At 40.3% G+C, this 15,308-nt stretch overlaps 1 protein-coding gene across 14 annotated transcripts in view; it reads right to left on the bottom strand.

The window, feature by feature from the left end:
• Nucleotides 1-15,308, bottom strand: part of PPP1R9A (protein phosphatase 1 regulatory subunit 9A) — a 162,061-nt gene that overhangs the window by 24,703 nt on the left and 122,050 nt on the right. For 8 of the 14 annotated variants that reach the window (XM_078378706.1, XM_073003195.2, XM_073003196.2 and 5 more), the window contains 2 exons: nt 5,956-6,113; nt 5,158-5,449 (listed from right to left, as the gene is read on the bottom strand). In XM_078378706.1, the coding sequence (XP_078234832.1) occupies nt 5,158-5,449; nt 5,956-6,113 (450 nt within the window). The remainder of the gene's footprint in view (nt 1-5,157; nt 5,450-5,955; nt 6,114-15,308) is intronic. The other 6 variants (XM_078378708.1, XM_073003200.2, XM_073003201.2 and 3 more) reach the window with 1 other exon arrangement.

Here is a 15,308-nt window from a genome sequence, read left to right as displayed (position 1 = left end):
GAGAATGGTAGACATGTAATATGTTGCTATGACTGCTGCTTGCACGTGACATACTATTGTGTGTCTGTGCATCATTGTACAGTATATGGATAGCTTATACTATTTTTACAAAAGTGTTACCTCAGCAGTGACTGAAAGGGAACTGAGGATAAGCTACAGGGTGGGGAGCATGTGCTGTGGAAAGGGTGTGATTTATTGGATTTTTAGGCTCTAGAATGTTATGGAGATATTTGCACAGGTACAGAAGGAACCTATTGGTGTGCATCACAGAGACCTCAAAGAGGAGCTGGTCATTTATGCATTTTTAGATTCAGGTAAAGGTAAAGGTAACGGTTGCCCTTGACATTTAGTCCAGTCGTGTCCGACTCTAGGGCGTGGTGCTCAACTCTGTTTCCAAGCCATAGAGCGAGTGTTTTTGTCCGAAGACAGTTTCCGTGGTCACGTGGCCAGCACGACTAGACACGGAATGCCGTTACCTTCCCACCAAGGTAAGGTAAAGGTAAAGGTTCCCCTTGACAATTTTTGTCCAGTCGTGTCCGACTCTGGGGGGCGGTGCTCATCCCCGTTTCCAAGCCATAGAGCCAGCGTTTTGTCTGAAGACAATCTTCCGTGGTCACATGGCCAGTGCGACTTAGACACAGAACGCTGTTACCTTCCCACCGAGGTGGTCCCTATTTATCTACTTGCATTTGCATGCTTTCGAACCGCTAGGTTGGCGAGAGCTGGGACAAGCGACGGGTGCTCACTCCGTTGCGTGGATTCGATCTTATGACTGCTTGGTCTTCTGACCCTGCAGCACAGGCTTCTGCAGTTTAGCCCGCAGTGCCACCGAGGTGGTATCTATTTATCTACTCGCACTTACATGCTTTCGAACTGCTAGGTTGGCAGGAGCTGGGACAAGTGACAGGAGCTCACTCCATCATGTGGATTCGCTCTTACGACAGCTTGGTTAAGCTATTTCTCAAAATTGTGCCGACTTGCCCCCTCACTCCATGAAATATTACAATTAAAACCTTTCCTAGCAGTCTATCATCATTTTTTGATCCAAGGCTCTGGAGGACCCAAGATGACGTACCACAAACCACCAAATCATCTAGATGCCATAAAGAAGTACAGTTAGAACAATGCTGATCCTGCTACTTGACTCTCAAAAGAGACAGAATACTTCAGGCAGCAGACGTTCATATCTTCTTTTCATACCTGGTGTGGATTCTCACCTACATAGTCTGTTTGTTATCCATCATGGAATAATGAATCAATAGCAAGACTGGATGTATATATGGAGTTTAATCCTTCCCAAAGTTGCATCTAACATATGTTCTGGGAAGTGGTATCATACTGCTACATTACTGCACAAAAGCTATGTCTCATGTGGCCAGAGGCTGCAGTTCAACACATGCAGAGGGCACTAAGGTTGCTCAACACACTTTGAATTTAAATTTTATAGAGCTGTGGAGAATTACTTCATAGTGGATGTCATCCAGGTCCTTGAGCAGTGCTGGCATCAATAATGGACTGGACAAAGACTATTAAGTTAAAGCTGAATTCTGACGAGACAGGGATCCTATTGTTGTTATTGCATTTTCTTGATCAGTTAGTATGAAATTTGCATAGTCTTGATGGGGTTAACACTCCCACTAACAAACCAGGTTTGCAATTTGAAAGCAATTCTTTATTGTTTTATCATACTAACTATTTGATTCTGTATTTTATGTGAACTGCCCAGAGTAGTGCTTTGGCACTAACGGGTGTGGCATATTAAAATGAAACAAACAAACAATCTTAGATCCAACACTTTCAATGGAACAACAAATTTCTGCTGTAACCATGAACACCTTTCTCCAATTTAGGCGGATTGCTCAATTGTGTCTCTATCTGAACAGGAGATCGCAGACAACATTTGTCCATGAACTGGAAATCTCAAGAATGTTCTCTATGTGGGGCTACCCTTGCAAATGGTATAGAAACGCCAGCAGGTCCAGAATGCGGCAGCCGGGCTGATTTCTGGCACAAATAAATTTGGCCATATCTCCCCAATCCTGGCTTGTTTGCACTGGCTCCCTGTTAGTTTCTGTGCCAGATTTAAGGTGCTGTTTTGACATACAAAGCTCTTAACAGTTTGGGACCTCAATACCTGTTGGAGTGTCTTTCTCAAAGAACAGCTACTTGTTTCACCTGATCCTCTTAGGTCTCGCAGCTAAGGATGGCCACACTGAGAGAGGTGAAAAGAATGACTACAGTACTAGGAAGTAAGCCTTCTAACTCGTATCCCTGTCCCTGTGGAATAGGTTTCCACTGGAGGTATGCCAGGCCCCCTTCTCCAAACATTCAGGAAAATGGTGAAGGCGGAGCTGCATAGAGAGGCTTTTAACAATGTACTCCTCTGAGGTTTATTCATGATCTGCAATTAATGTGCTATATCACATGTCACCATTTGGTTTTGATTGTTTCTTGTGGGGTAGGGGTTGAGGGATTAATGGGATTTATATTTTTACATTTCTTGTGTATTCATTAACTCAGGTGATATAGAAATCTCATAAAAATGAATGAATACATGATAGATAGATAGATAGATAGATAGATAGATAGATAGATAGATAGATAGATAGATAGATAGATAGATAGATAGATAGATAGATAGATAGATAGATAGATAGATAGATAGATATTTGACATGAAGACAAATCGTGGGGTTTTTATATGGATGTAAGCCCCAACAGACAGCATCCGAAGGAACTATTGATTTGGATTGTTTCCATATATAGCATCCCATATATACCTATTGCACAAAAAAACTTAAAAAAAATCCTGAAACATATGTTAATTCTTTCCTTTTTATTCCTACTGTCTCTGAGTAAGCAGAGGGACAAGTATACACTAGTGTACACAGGAGTGCCTGCTCATCTCTGAATGGGGTTCAAAGCCCCTTTCCCCTGGGGGCTGCTTTCTATGCCATCCAACAAGCCACCCTTGTAAATTGGAGAAGTCTCAAAAATGCTCTCTGAAGCACACCGAGAAGCTGCTATGATAAAAACACAGGAGTGAAAAACTTGCTGGGCATGCATGCCTTTGTACATATTGAAAAGGTCTCTTTGGAGCATGGCCAGAAGATATATTCAGGCTGTAACAAATGTAGTGCTATTTTTATAACGCACTTTGAACCGTCCCATTGGGTGGGAATGCAGCAACTGTGTTAAAACACCAAGGACAAGTCTGCCTTGTTAACAAGCACAAACAACTGTATATACCAAGAAAATCTTAGCAAAAAGGTACTTTGAAACAATGGCTGAGATTCAGCAAAGACACACACACACACACACAGAGAGAGAGAGAGAGAGAGAGAGAGAGAGAGAGAGAGAGAGAGAGAGAGAGAGAGAAAGAGAAAGAGAGGGAGGAGGGAGGGAGGGAGGGAGAGAGAGAGTCACATGCCTAAAAAGGTACAGGGTTCCTAAACTTGTTCTCTTTTATTTTTCTTTTATTTTTGAGATGAATATGAAGGTGACTACTATGACACTGGGCAGAATAGAAAAAAAGTGCTCAGGCAGAACAAACGATGCTTCTCTTCAGAACCCAGCCTTTCCTATAATTCTCAACCTAAGTAATTCTGATTTACTGCATTAGCAAAATACACTAATTGGAAAGTATTCCACTAAAATATTTGTTGAAGTACTTACCAAAATGAAATAACGTCTTTTGATTCTGCCCAAAATTCTTTTAAAAATATGTACACACGAATCTATTTTTGTTGAATAGTTGAAAAGATCAGCTGCATTCCATATCAGAAATACAGCAACAGATGCTACTGAACAGCTCAGCCATAAAGGCTTGCACACCAGTATCTTGTGGGCTTCACTCTAATACCTAGTTTAGTTTCGCGTATTCTTGAAATGAATAAGGAAGGAAACCTTGTTAATGGTCAATTATGTTTTCAAGCATATTTGTGCCCTTAGATGAAAATCTTTCATAAAAGAACATATATACCGTATTTTTCGCTCCATAAGACGCACCTTTCCATAAGACGCACCAATTTTTTAGGAGAAGAAAACAGGAAAATATAATCTGTTTTATTCGCTCCATAAGACGCACAGACTTTCCACACCCCTGTTTTGTGGGAAAAAAGTGAGTCTTATGGTGCAAAAAATACAGTACTTAAAATGTTTGTGTTGAAGGACCTTTCCTCACTTTGGTTGTAATGTGTTTATTGAAATTTGCTTTTATATAAAAACTTGGTATGAAAAGCATAGGATTCTCCACTGACTGAACAGTGGTCATTCCTTGAGTGTGGTCACTGAGAGTGACTGTATTTACTTTATATTTATTCAGGAACAAACAGGATGATAAATACAAAGGAGTAGTAGTTACTGTATGCCCAACCATATACTTTTACCATGATCCTCAAACCTTAGCACAGTGAGGATTAGAACTGACTCTCTCAATTCTGCATGTGGGTGAAGTCAGGACTAACCAGCCTTTATCCTGGAACGTTGGTTCATGTATAGCAGATTTAAGTGTTTCTGTATATGCTTTATATTGTTAGAGCATTAAAGATTGTGCTTTGGGAACTATCTATGCTAAAGCATTTGACTGAGCTATATTTCTTACACAGTGAAAACACATGAGATGCAACAATACTGTAGTTGACTGATGTCTTTACCTTTGGATTACTATATGCAGTAATGAAATCTTCTCCAAAATACCTGCAACAATTTAACACAAGCACTGGGTTCCTTCTCACAGAATTTGAATTCCTAATGTTTTATATAAGACCTTTATCCAAGTTTAAGAACAAGCTTTGAGGAAGTTCTCCACAGAATAAATCTTGGGTCCTTTACTTAAGGCAATGATTATATTCCTGCAATATTAACTCACAATTTTCCAATCTGAAAATAATTTAAACATTCAAATTGCTTTCTCCAATACTGTTGGCATCTTGTTCAATAGGCTCTATGAAAGAAACGTCTAAAAAATTATTTCTGGAAACGAGGCGCATAGAGTGATAAAGAAAGGAAGAAGAGAAATAATATTCTCCAATTCTGGAGGCACACAAAATGTTCTGCACTGACCTGTAAGCAGATAGCTGCTCATTAGAAATGGCACACCAACTAATGGCATGCATTGAGAAAATGGAAATAGCAACATGCGCATCAATGTTTGTACCTTCATGATGGAAGATATTCCTGGTGGCTGGATGATGCACGGGTGATGCTTCGTAGCTCTGACAGGACTTTGAAGGTGAGGAAAGTGGACTACTTCCATGAGAACACAAGAAATTCACATCCTGTTGTTCTTCATCCCGGTTTCCGGTTCTTTTGTCAAATGCGAATGTTGCGCTGCTAGCCACGGGGGAAAGGGAGGAAGCACCAGAATCTGATGCTGGTGAGGATGTTCTTATGCATATGGGCAGAGGTGATTTGGTAATGTGCATGGGGCTACCATAACTGTACGATGGCTGTTGATATAAAAGATTATGAAGAAGATTATGGCATATAGGAATCCATTACAGCAAGGTACCTGGAACACCCATTTCCTCCCTTTTAACACCTGTCCTTCATCCTGTGTCTGTTTCCGGAGGACTGTTCCAATTCATTTCAAATCAATGTCTAGCATATCCGTGTTTCCGTTTTAACAACTGCAGGATTTGCATTTCAAGCCCTTAAAATCCCAACAAATTAGCTTTTAAGCACTATTTAGCTTTGTTTGGATGAAAGAGTTAAATGAGCGGTGGGGAGAAAAATGTATTGACCTTCAACACGTACAAAACTGAATCGGAAGTCTCAAGATTGCTGCAAGAAAACAGATGGTTTACCTCCATAGAGAAAAGACTTGAACATTTCTTCATTATAAAAGTGCCATCACAAATATAACCTGCACTAAAATAAAACCATGCAGAAGCAAGAAAGGTCTGGACAGAAGTAACAACTAACAGGAAGTCAACAAAGAAGAAAAACAAGTCACCTTTCTTTCAAGGCTGTCCTCTCCATCTGTGGAGCTGATGCTATCATAGAGTCTTGTTCTAGTTGGTCTTGACCTTTTGTTCTTCACTGAAAGCTGCACACGTGTCTTCAGTGCTTTAGAATCCAGCCTTTCTGTCTCTGGTACTGCTTCATTAAAATCTTTAAGGAGACAAAGAATGCAAACTCACTGGATGTGTTTAATTGTTCCAGCATTTATGTATGTGGTACCCATTTAATGGATGCATCCCATATACATGAAACACATGCAAACCTTATTTAAAAGCAAGATTATTACTGTTTCATGCACTTATTTGACTGAGTGTATCAATTCTTTAAAAAACATCCAGTTTTGAATGTGGGAAACTGTGTTTCTGTATCCACTGTTCAGAATACAAGGAAATGGCCTGGTATTGCTGCACAATATCATTCCTGTGTTGCCAGCAGGAAAAAGGACACAAATTTTACATAGCAAAGAGCAGTGTGAACATTGACAACACCCATGTCAGCGGTCAAGATGTTCTACAACAGTGGTTCCCAACTTTGGGTAACCCAGACATTCTTGGACTGCAACTCCCAGAAACCCTGGCCAATATCAATAGTGGTGAAGGCTTCTGAGAATTCCCAGAACATCTGGGTTATCCAAGGTTGGGAACGACTGATCTACAAGATACTACCATTCATGATGAGATACCAAGAGGAGGAAAATCCTAGAACCTGACTCCCTTTTTCATTAGTTAACCACTTTTCACCCAAACACAAAGCAACTCTCAGGGCCGTTTTTCAACAAGTTCTCTAGGTATCACACTTTTGTACAGTAATAACGAATAGCTTGTACACTATTACTGCAAACCTTTAAGCAACTGAATGGAAATTGGAACCATATGAGATGATGCAGAAGCCTCAGGACTATCTGTGTTAAGGTAAAGAAGAAACAATCATTTAAAAAGTATCTGTATTGACCTAGGTTGACTTTGTTCAGCCACTGAATGGGGAAACTTTAGATAAACTACCTTGCAGTTCAACTTTGCTGAGTGTAACATATTTTAAAATAGAAGTCAGTACTAAGACATCTTCACCAGTCAGGTTTACTATCCATCTACAGTAATTACCTGTCTTCAGAACTTGGCAATTTAGTATGTAGTCAAGGATGGTGAGTCAAAACTTATCTTAATAAGTCCTCAAACTTAGGATAAATATTATGTTATATGCTATGAAGTTGCATCTCAAGTATGGCAACTCTAATTAGGTTTTCAGGATATTGAAGATATTTAAGGAGTGGTTTACCACTGCCAATCTCCAACATGTTTTCCTGGTCCAGTGGGATTTGAACCCACGTCTCCTGTGTACTAGTATGGTACTCTATCTGCTATACTATATTGGCAGCAGGTATTTAACTTGGTGCCAAATGAATGTCAGTATCAGCTGGCCTTCCAAGAATCAGTGGGGTTCTCCAGAAGTTTTGGCTTGCAATTTCCATCAGCTCCAGCTAGTATAATCAATGGATCAGTGTGATCTTGGGATATAATTCAAAACATTTGGAAAGCATTGTGGTGGGAAAGATTGGTTATGGCAATTCAGTTTTGGTTAGGATTTGACTCCTCAGGTTTTAGTAACACATGGATCTATAAGAACATATTTTATCCCACACTTAACTTTCATGGCTTTGTTCTTTGATGTTTTCTTCACTTTAGCTCTAGCCAGCAATACCACCAAATATCCATATAGTGAGGTGAAGATAGTCTTTTTGCAAGCAATGGGATGGGAGCGCCATGACTTCTAATTTATTTTTTCTAGTAGTAGTGTGGAATAAACGCGAAAAGAGCAAGAGAACAGACTCTGAGCAGAAGCAAAGATAACACTCCAGGGTGAAAGGCAGTTTAAAAACCAGAAAGGTAATCAAACTGACAAGGTCAAATGGGAGATAAAGTTGCCGACATATTCCACAGTACTGTTATGAGAATCACCAAACATAGGCATCTCTGTGATATTAGTTTACACGCCACCCTTGCAGTAAAACATGCACAACGGCCTTAACTGCGGAGAAAAGAATCACAGTGCAACTTGGTTCACAGCTAAAGTAATCAAGACATCATTCATGCTTTTAAATTAGGTAAAAAAGTATGGAGGCCATGTCTGTGTGTGACTCTGATGGTTCTGTGAGTCTTTTGCCTCCTCCTTGCTGCACTCCTGAATTTGAATAAGGACAGGTGGTGGTGGGGATGCCATGTGTTATTAGCACCCAAGGGAAATGCCCCTTTTACATCAGAGGGAGCTTTCCTTTCAATAGAAGGCCCAATCTGTATCAGGACCACAGTAGGGTTAAGTCCCCTCCGCCTTTCCCATCATGGCTGACATGTGAGTCACTGTGCTTGATGTTGTCGTTATGTGCCATCAAGTCGCCTCCAGTGTATGGTGACCCTATGAAATCATTCACACAACTGTGTAAATGAGGGCTATTTCATTTAGGCTTATGCAGTTCAAAGGACTGAGAAAAGCAAACAGCGGATGAGTCAGTGACGGCTGCACAGGGTGAAAGCACAACTGGGAAGGCTCATACACAGGCTAATCTGTGTGTGTTAGGATGTCCCTCTGTAGCAGGCAAGGAAGTATAAGAAGGCTCAAGGTCTGAGACCATCTGTCTTGTCCAGAACACTAGCGCCAGAGGGAAAGGTGGAAGTGGAATGACCTGAAAAATCAATCTGTGTGTCATCTGTTCATTGCAGTCTTTCCAAGAAGGAGAAACTACACTGTTAGCAGGGACAAGAAGAGGAGACAACCAAACCAGAAGACAAGGGCTGCCCATTGTCAGTTTAGGAAAAGACTACAACAATGACTGTCATATTAAGACAGGACACTAGTTTTAAACAGACTTAACAGTGATTCTCTTTCTCTAAGAAGCTCTCAGAGCTGCATTTAGGAGAATGGCTTGAAATCTCTTGATGAACTTCTCAACTAAAACTCCCAGGATTCTTTCCGAGAATCCATAGCGGTCAGCCTCAGTGTCAGAGCCAAACTAGACAAAATGTTAAGGGCATGGTTGCAAACAGAAGGTGTGGAGGGAAGGCAATATGGTTGGGGATATGGACAGTGCCAAGAAAGGGAATAGTCTCATACTCTGTGGTCCTGTTGCAGATGAAAACTCCCCTCACCCGATGGAAAACATGACCTTTAGGAGAAGCAAAAAAGGTGTATCCCTTCACATATGGGAGTCCTGATCCTGATCAAAGCCCACCACCCTCCGGGCTGCAATTTCAATTTTGCAAACAGGAGATGATAATCACAGTCCAGCAATTAATCTCTTGCCTAGCTGGGCCTTTAGTTTATCATGTAAATATGTTCTATAAAAAATTGTCATAGCTAGGCTCATGTAGCTGGTTTGCTTTTTGCTCATTCAAAACCTTGATTTCTTAGATGAAGCTGGGGTAAATAAAGCAAACTGCGGGAGGTGGGAAGGCAGGTCACCACTGCATAAATATGGTCTTGATGAAGTCAAATGCAGCTTTTGCCATGGACTGCACACACTGAATCAGTTACATACCCTTTTGTCACCATGGTTACCTAAGTCCAAAAGATCTTCATGAGGTGTTTGAAACAATAATAGCCTTAATGCCTCACAAAGAGTACTTAGTGAGGATTTCAGTTTAAAAAGGGAGGGGGGAGCATTAAATCCTGAAGACAATTATATTGGAACAATTATTTATAGTCAAAGAGGATTTAAGAACAAATGCAGTAAGTTAGGTTGATATTAGCTTATTTTGCCAAGCGCATATTAGATTAGTAAAGAACATGGAGGCCTGCAAAACAAAGCAGGAAGGAGAAGAGGTGCAAGCAACAATATACTGGCTGAAATCCAGCAAGGACTCACAGCTAGACTAGGCCCATTGAATCAATGGAATTCACATGGATGTTGACTCACTAAATTCCCACTGATTCAATGGGTCTAGCTGTAACTTACTACTGAATTTTAGCCTGGCGGGGTGGTATGTTTGCAAGTCCTGTCCACACACCCAAAGGTCCTGCATGGAAATTGTCTCACTTCCTCTCCTCCTGGCTCATTGTTTCTTAAATGTTATCAAGTTGAAGAAACAGTTTGGGGAATGTGCATGTACAGCAATCTGAAGGCAACTGCACTCACAGCATAACGTGTGCATGTACACATGCACATCCCCTTTGCCTTTAAGTGCTTTAACACCAAGTCCAAAAAAAACCTTTTCAAGCATATAAGAATTTAGAGAAAATGTGGAGAGTTCAGAGAAGCAGCATCAAAACTAAAACGCAAAGGGAAGTCGTGTAAGAACTTGGGCACACATTAGCTTCTTTTAGCTGTAATCTAAATTAATTCTCTGCTTCCACCTTCATTCAGAGATACTGATATCTGAAAAGTACTTTAAATAATATATTTAAATATCATTTATTATTTAAATATTTATCTAAATATTTTAAATAAATAAAATAAATAATACTTTCCACCTAACACAGAAACTGACATGTGCTGAACAGAAATGATGAAGTTTTATAACTAACTTGTAAAATAAATAGTAATGTGGCAATCATGCCTGCTTTCAGAAGGTAAGAGAAAAATTAAGGTACAAAAATAAAAAACTAGGCCTGTTTTTCAATATTCTGCCTCTTTCTGCCTACCACTACTTCTCCACTTTCCTTTTCTTTACCTCTACCACATTGCTTCTGACATTCTAAAAGTATATTTGTGCCTGTAGAACATTAAAGAATTTAAATAGCTGCTTTATGAAACAAACATAGCAGTGCTTTGAAACCAGCAGATTAAGAATACAAGATAATTTTGAACACAGCACGCATGCTGCCTCAGTAGCTTTAAAATGGCACTATAGCAAGGGGAAATGCCAATGGCTTTGATATAATAGGAATTTAGAGGCCAAAATGAACTGGCATTAAGGCAACAGAAAATTCCTGACTATGGATTAGGATTGCGAGCATGGAGCAATGAACTCTCCAGAGCTGGGGTGAGTGTCTACGTTTTGGAAATCCCCTATGCTGTCTGGGGAATTCTGGGAGTTGTCATCCAAAAACAAACAAGCAAACAAGCATAACATGCACCTTTTCCCAGCGCTGCTCCTTTCTTCACCAAGCCCACTTGCACAGAGTCTAAATCTAGTTCCAATGCATAACTTGTCATTACCTCCTGCTTGTGAATCTTCAGGAATCATCCAGGTGGCCATTTTCAAAAGATTGAATGCTATGAGCTAATCAAACCACTGTACTATTCTACAACATACAAGACTGAATGCTATGCTCTAATCCAGTGATACCCAACACTGGGTTCCCAAATATTCTTGGACTACAACACCCAGAAAACCTGATCAACACAGCTAGTGGTGAGGGCTTTGGGGAGTTTTAGTCCAATAACATTTGGGAACCAATGGTCTAATCAAAACACAGTTCTACTCTACAGCATAGAAGTCTGAATGCTATGATCTAATCCAGTGGTACCCAACCTTGGGTCCCCAGATATTCTTGGACTTCAACACCCAGAAATCCTGACCAGCACTGAGAGTGATGAAGCTTCTAGATGTCTTAGTCCAAGAGCATATGGGACCCAAGGATGGGAAGCACTTGTCTAACCCAACCACTGTTCTGTTCTACTACAACTAATTATGAGAGACACACAAAATACTAGGGGTTTTGCTTGAATTATGGGACTTCTCAGTCCTTCCTCCACCATCTAATAGCCTCTTGTGTACCCTTCCACTACTCTGTTCCAGACAGTTCCTCAAACCCTCAGATCATTTCAGTATAAGGAGTACTGAAAAAGGGAATTCCCAGGAACTCCACTGTTTAACAAAAATGATTTGATTCTATGGAAAGGACCTTGGACGGCAAAGAAATGTAACGGGTTGCTTTTGAGATTTCAAAATCCTAGACACAGCTGGAGAGCCACCCAGCTAGTTTTATATCAATCCAGTCCTTTTTCTTCGCATTTTTGTTCAGACACAATTTACCACTGCACTGTCCTACTCAAAGCCAAGCCATCAGTCCTGGGATAATGATAATGCTTCCATAGTATTGGTACATGTAAATATATGTGCATATGTAAGTAATTAGAATTATAGAATAACTGAGTTGGAAGGGGCCTATAAGGCCACTGAGTGTAACCCCCCTGTTCAATGCAGGAATTAAAATCGAAACATCTGGCAGATGGTTATCTAATGTTCTCTTGAATGTCTCCAGTGTTGGAGCACTCACCACCTCCCAAGGTAATTGGTTCCATTGTCACACTGTTCTAACAGTTAAAAAGTTTTTCTTGATATTCTCTCTTTGTGTAGCTTGAGCCCATTATTACATATCTTGCACTCAGGGATAATGAAGAACAGATCCTGCCCCTCCTCTGTACCTGGTCTCTGGGTGTCTGTGAATTTCGTTGTATGGGTATATTATGTATATACTTACAATGACAATAAGTTTATTATTATTTATTTATTATTTAAGTATTTGACAATAAATTTATTTATTATTTATTATTATTTATTTATTATTTAATTATTTGAAAAGTGCTGTCACATCTCCCGTCAGTCTTCTTTTCTCAGTTCCATTTGTCACTTCTTTCAGTCTTTCCTCATAGGGTTCGGTTTTCAGCATTCCAATTAGCCTTTTTGCCCTCCTCTGAACTTGCTCCAGTTTGTTCTTCTTAAAGTGTGGTGTCCAAAATTCGACACAGTATTCGAGATGAGGCCTAACCAGTGTTGAATAGAGGGATGACTGAGGATTTCTTTTTTTCTAAAGCAACAGTAACTTGAGCACACACACGGATTCTTAACTTCCCAGTCCTGTGCACCAACAACTTACAGAGCAACATCCAACCACAATGTCACAAGATTTGTCTCAGGACAGTACAAGACAAGATCAAACTACTGTTGAAGTTGACTAGAGGGAAGCAATCTTTCTTGTCACTCCGCTCTTCCTTCTCAGTAAAGGACAATGTCCTGACTTGATGCTCTTCACAGTAATTCAGCTATCCAAGTCTGCCTTAATATAAAATAGCTAGACTATTTTCTTAATTAATATGCATAGCATCTAGATTCAAATTGGTGTTTGTTTGGATTTTTTTTTTTTTTTGGCTGGTGAGAAGAGTAAATAGCACTCCCAGGAGTCACATGATTTTAAGCAGATTACAAAACAGAACAGGAAAAAAAATTATGCACAAGTACTAGGAATCATTACATAAATACAAAAGTGGTATCAGATAGTCATGTTCTAAGATGAGTTCTAACAGCAATGGGTCAACTCTTGCTGGGACAAGCAACTGGACTTAGGCCAGTGGGTGAAGATTTAAATTACATGTAAATTTAATAGAACATAGGAGATGGTACATTTGAAATTACTTTTGGAAGCCATCTTGTGAGCACAGACATGGGGAGGTATCACAGCAAGAATAGTTATCTGCATTTTACTCAAGGGTGGAAAGACTGTGACCAGTGACATGTGTGCCTGCTCAGTCAGGTGTCCTGATGCTAACTAGGCATTGGCATCTTCTGGGTCCCTGATTTCCCTATGTTTTCTTTTTCCTCTAAAAATTTTAATGAAGCATGGAATAACCAAGCTCCTGAAGTGCAGGTCACTTGCATTGTCTTACAGCAGCCTTTCAAATGAAAGATTGTGGCTCATAAATGTGGATTTTACAGGCATCTAGGATTCTTTTTCTGCATCTGTACCCAGATGGTTATACTAATTGTTTCTGGCAAAACACGTTTTTTATTGACAGGTTCAAGCAAGGTCGATTTTACCATCAGGCAGAGTGAGGCAACTGCTTCAGCTGGCAAAGGACGGGGAAGCAGCAGAGGTAGCTCCCAGGTGTTCCTTTTGGGTCCCCTGGCTTTTTCCTCCCTGGGAAAACACAGTTCAGTGTGCCATGTCTGTAGGACATTTACCTGAACTTTCCTGCTGCCCTCAGGTGTAGCAGAGGATCCTAGCCTATTGCTAGTATTGAGGTAACGTTTCATTGCTAGTCCAGACAACTTTTGTAGAAGGAATGATGGAGAGCATTACCTCTTGGGGCCAGCTCTGGATTCATTTTTCAAAGCACTGCAAATAAGTTAACAGTGGAAAAAATTCTCCACATTACACATTCCAGTCACACACAGACTATTATGGCTTCACCATGGGGCAATTCCTTCCTTCTCTAAAACACGAATAAATCATGCCTTCAGTGTATCATGCAGTCCCTGTTGATTACTGCTTTTTTCACATTCCTGTGCTTAGGCAGATCACGGGAGGATATTTGTTATCAATACTGTAGGGAAAAGAATCCAAGTGGCGTTTCTAACACAAATTTTAATCAAGTATCTATTTCTTGCAGAGCGTAAGAGGCATTAGATATTTTCCGCTCCTAGCCGCACATTTAAGCAGCTGGGTTTTTTTGGCCAGGATGGCAGAATAGTCTTATGACTCAGGAGGCCCCACAGGGTTGTAAGGCTAGGAAAACAATCACTTATTGTTTATGGTTATTTACAAAAAAGCATTTCAGTCGTACAAGTAATCTACAACTGCTGCCATTGTTTCAGCATTTTGCAAATTGTATAGTATGTGCATTTTAGGATAGATAAAATTTAGACCTATATCTTATTTTTGAATGTTCTTTGTGTGAAAACTCTTTGTGACTTGGAGGGGCATGCCACCCCTTGTTCTGGCATATGGAACCCCCCCCCCCCTTTCCTGGATCATGCCATTCCATTTTCATCATACTGTTCAACTGCACAAATATCAGTGGGTTTAACATAGGAGCAGGTCTAAGTATAATATGGTCATACTATGCATTCTTGACATGGAATATAAGCACAAGCTCAGTCACACAAATATATATTTCATCAAGGTGGGCAAGGCTATGCACCAGGAAACATGTAATGGCTCCCCAGTGTGTGCATAGGCAATAAAATATACACACATAGTGTGATGTCCCAACTATCCCGAAGGGCTTCCACCCTCCTTCTTCTGTAGAGAGCTGGAGTACAACCTATGATATGTTCATTGATATCAGGAGTCAGCATTTGTTAGCTAGGTTCTATTGACTGAGTGGATGAATTCTTGAGGGCTCTTCCCAAGATTGTTTCTAACTGGAGTGCCTCCATAATAAACTCCTTGGAAGGGATTTCACAGATGGAGACTGTTGAAACCAAGGTAGTTTCTTTAGCAATAAAGGTAAAGGTAAAGGTTCCCCTTGACAATTTTTGTCCAGTCGTGTTCGACTCTAGGGGGCGGTGCTCATCCCTGTTTCCAAGCCATAGAGGCAGCGTTTTTGTCCGAAGACAATCTTCCGTGGTCACATGGCCAGTGCGACTTAGACATGGAACGCTGTTACCTTCCCACCGAGGTGGTCCCTAT

The sequence above is a fragment of the Pogona vitticeps genome, chromosome 6, assembly GCF_051106095.1.
Source record: "Pogona vitticeps strain Pit_001003342236 chromosome 6, PviZW2.1, whole genome shotgun sequence".
Lineage (NCBI taxonomy): Eukaryota > Metazoa > Chordata > Lepidosauria > Squamata > Agamidae > Pogona > Pogona vitticeps.
This window is presented reverse-complemented; position numbering and strand designations above follow the sequence as displayed.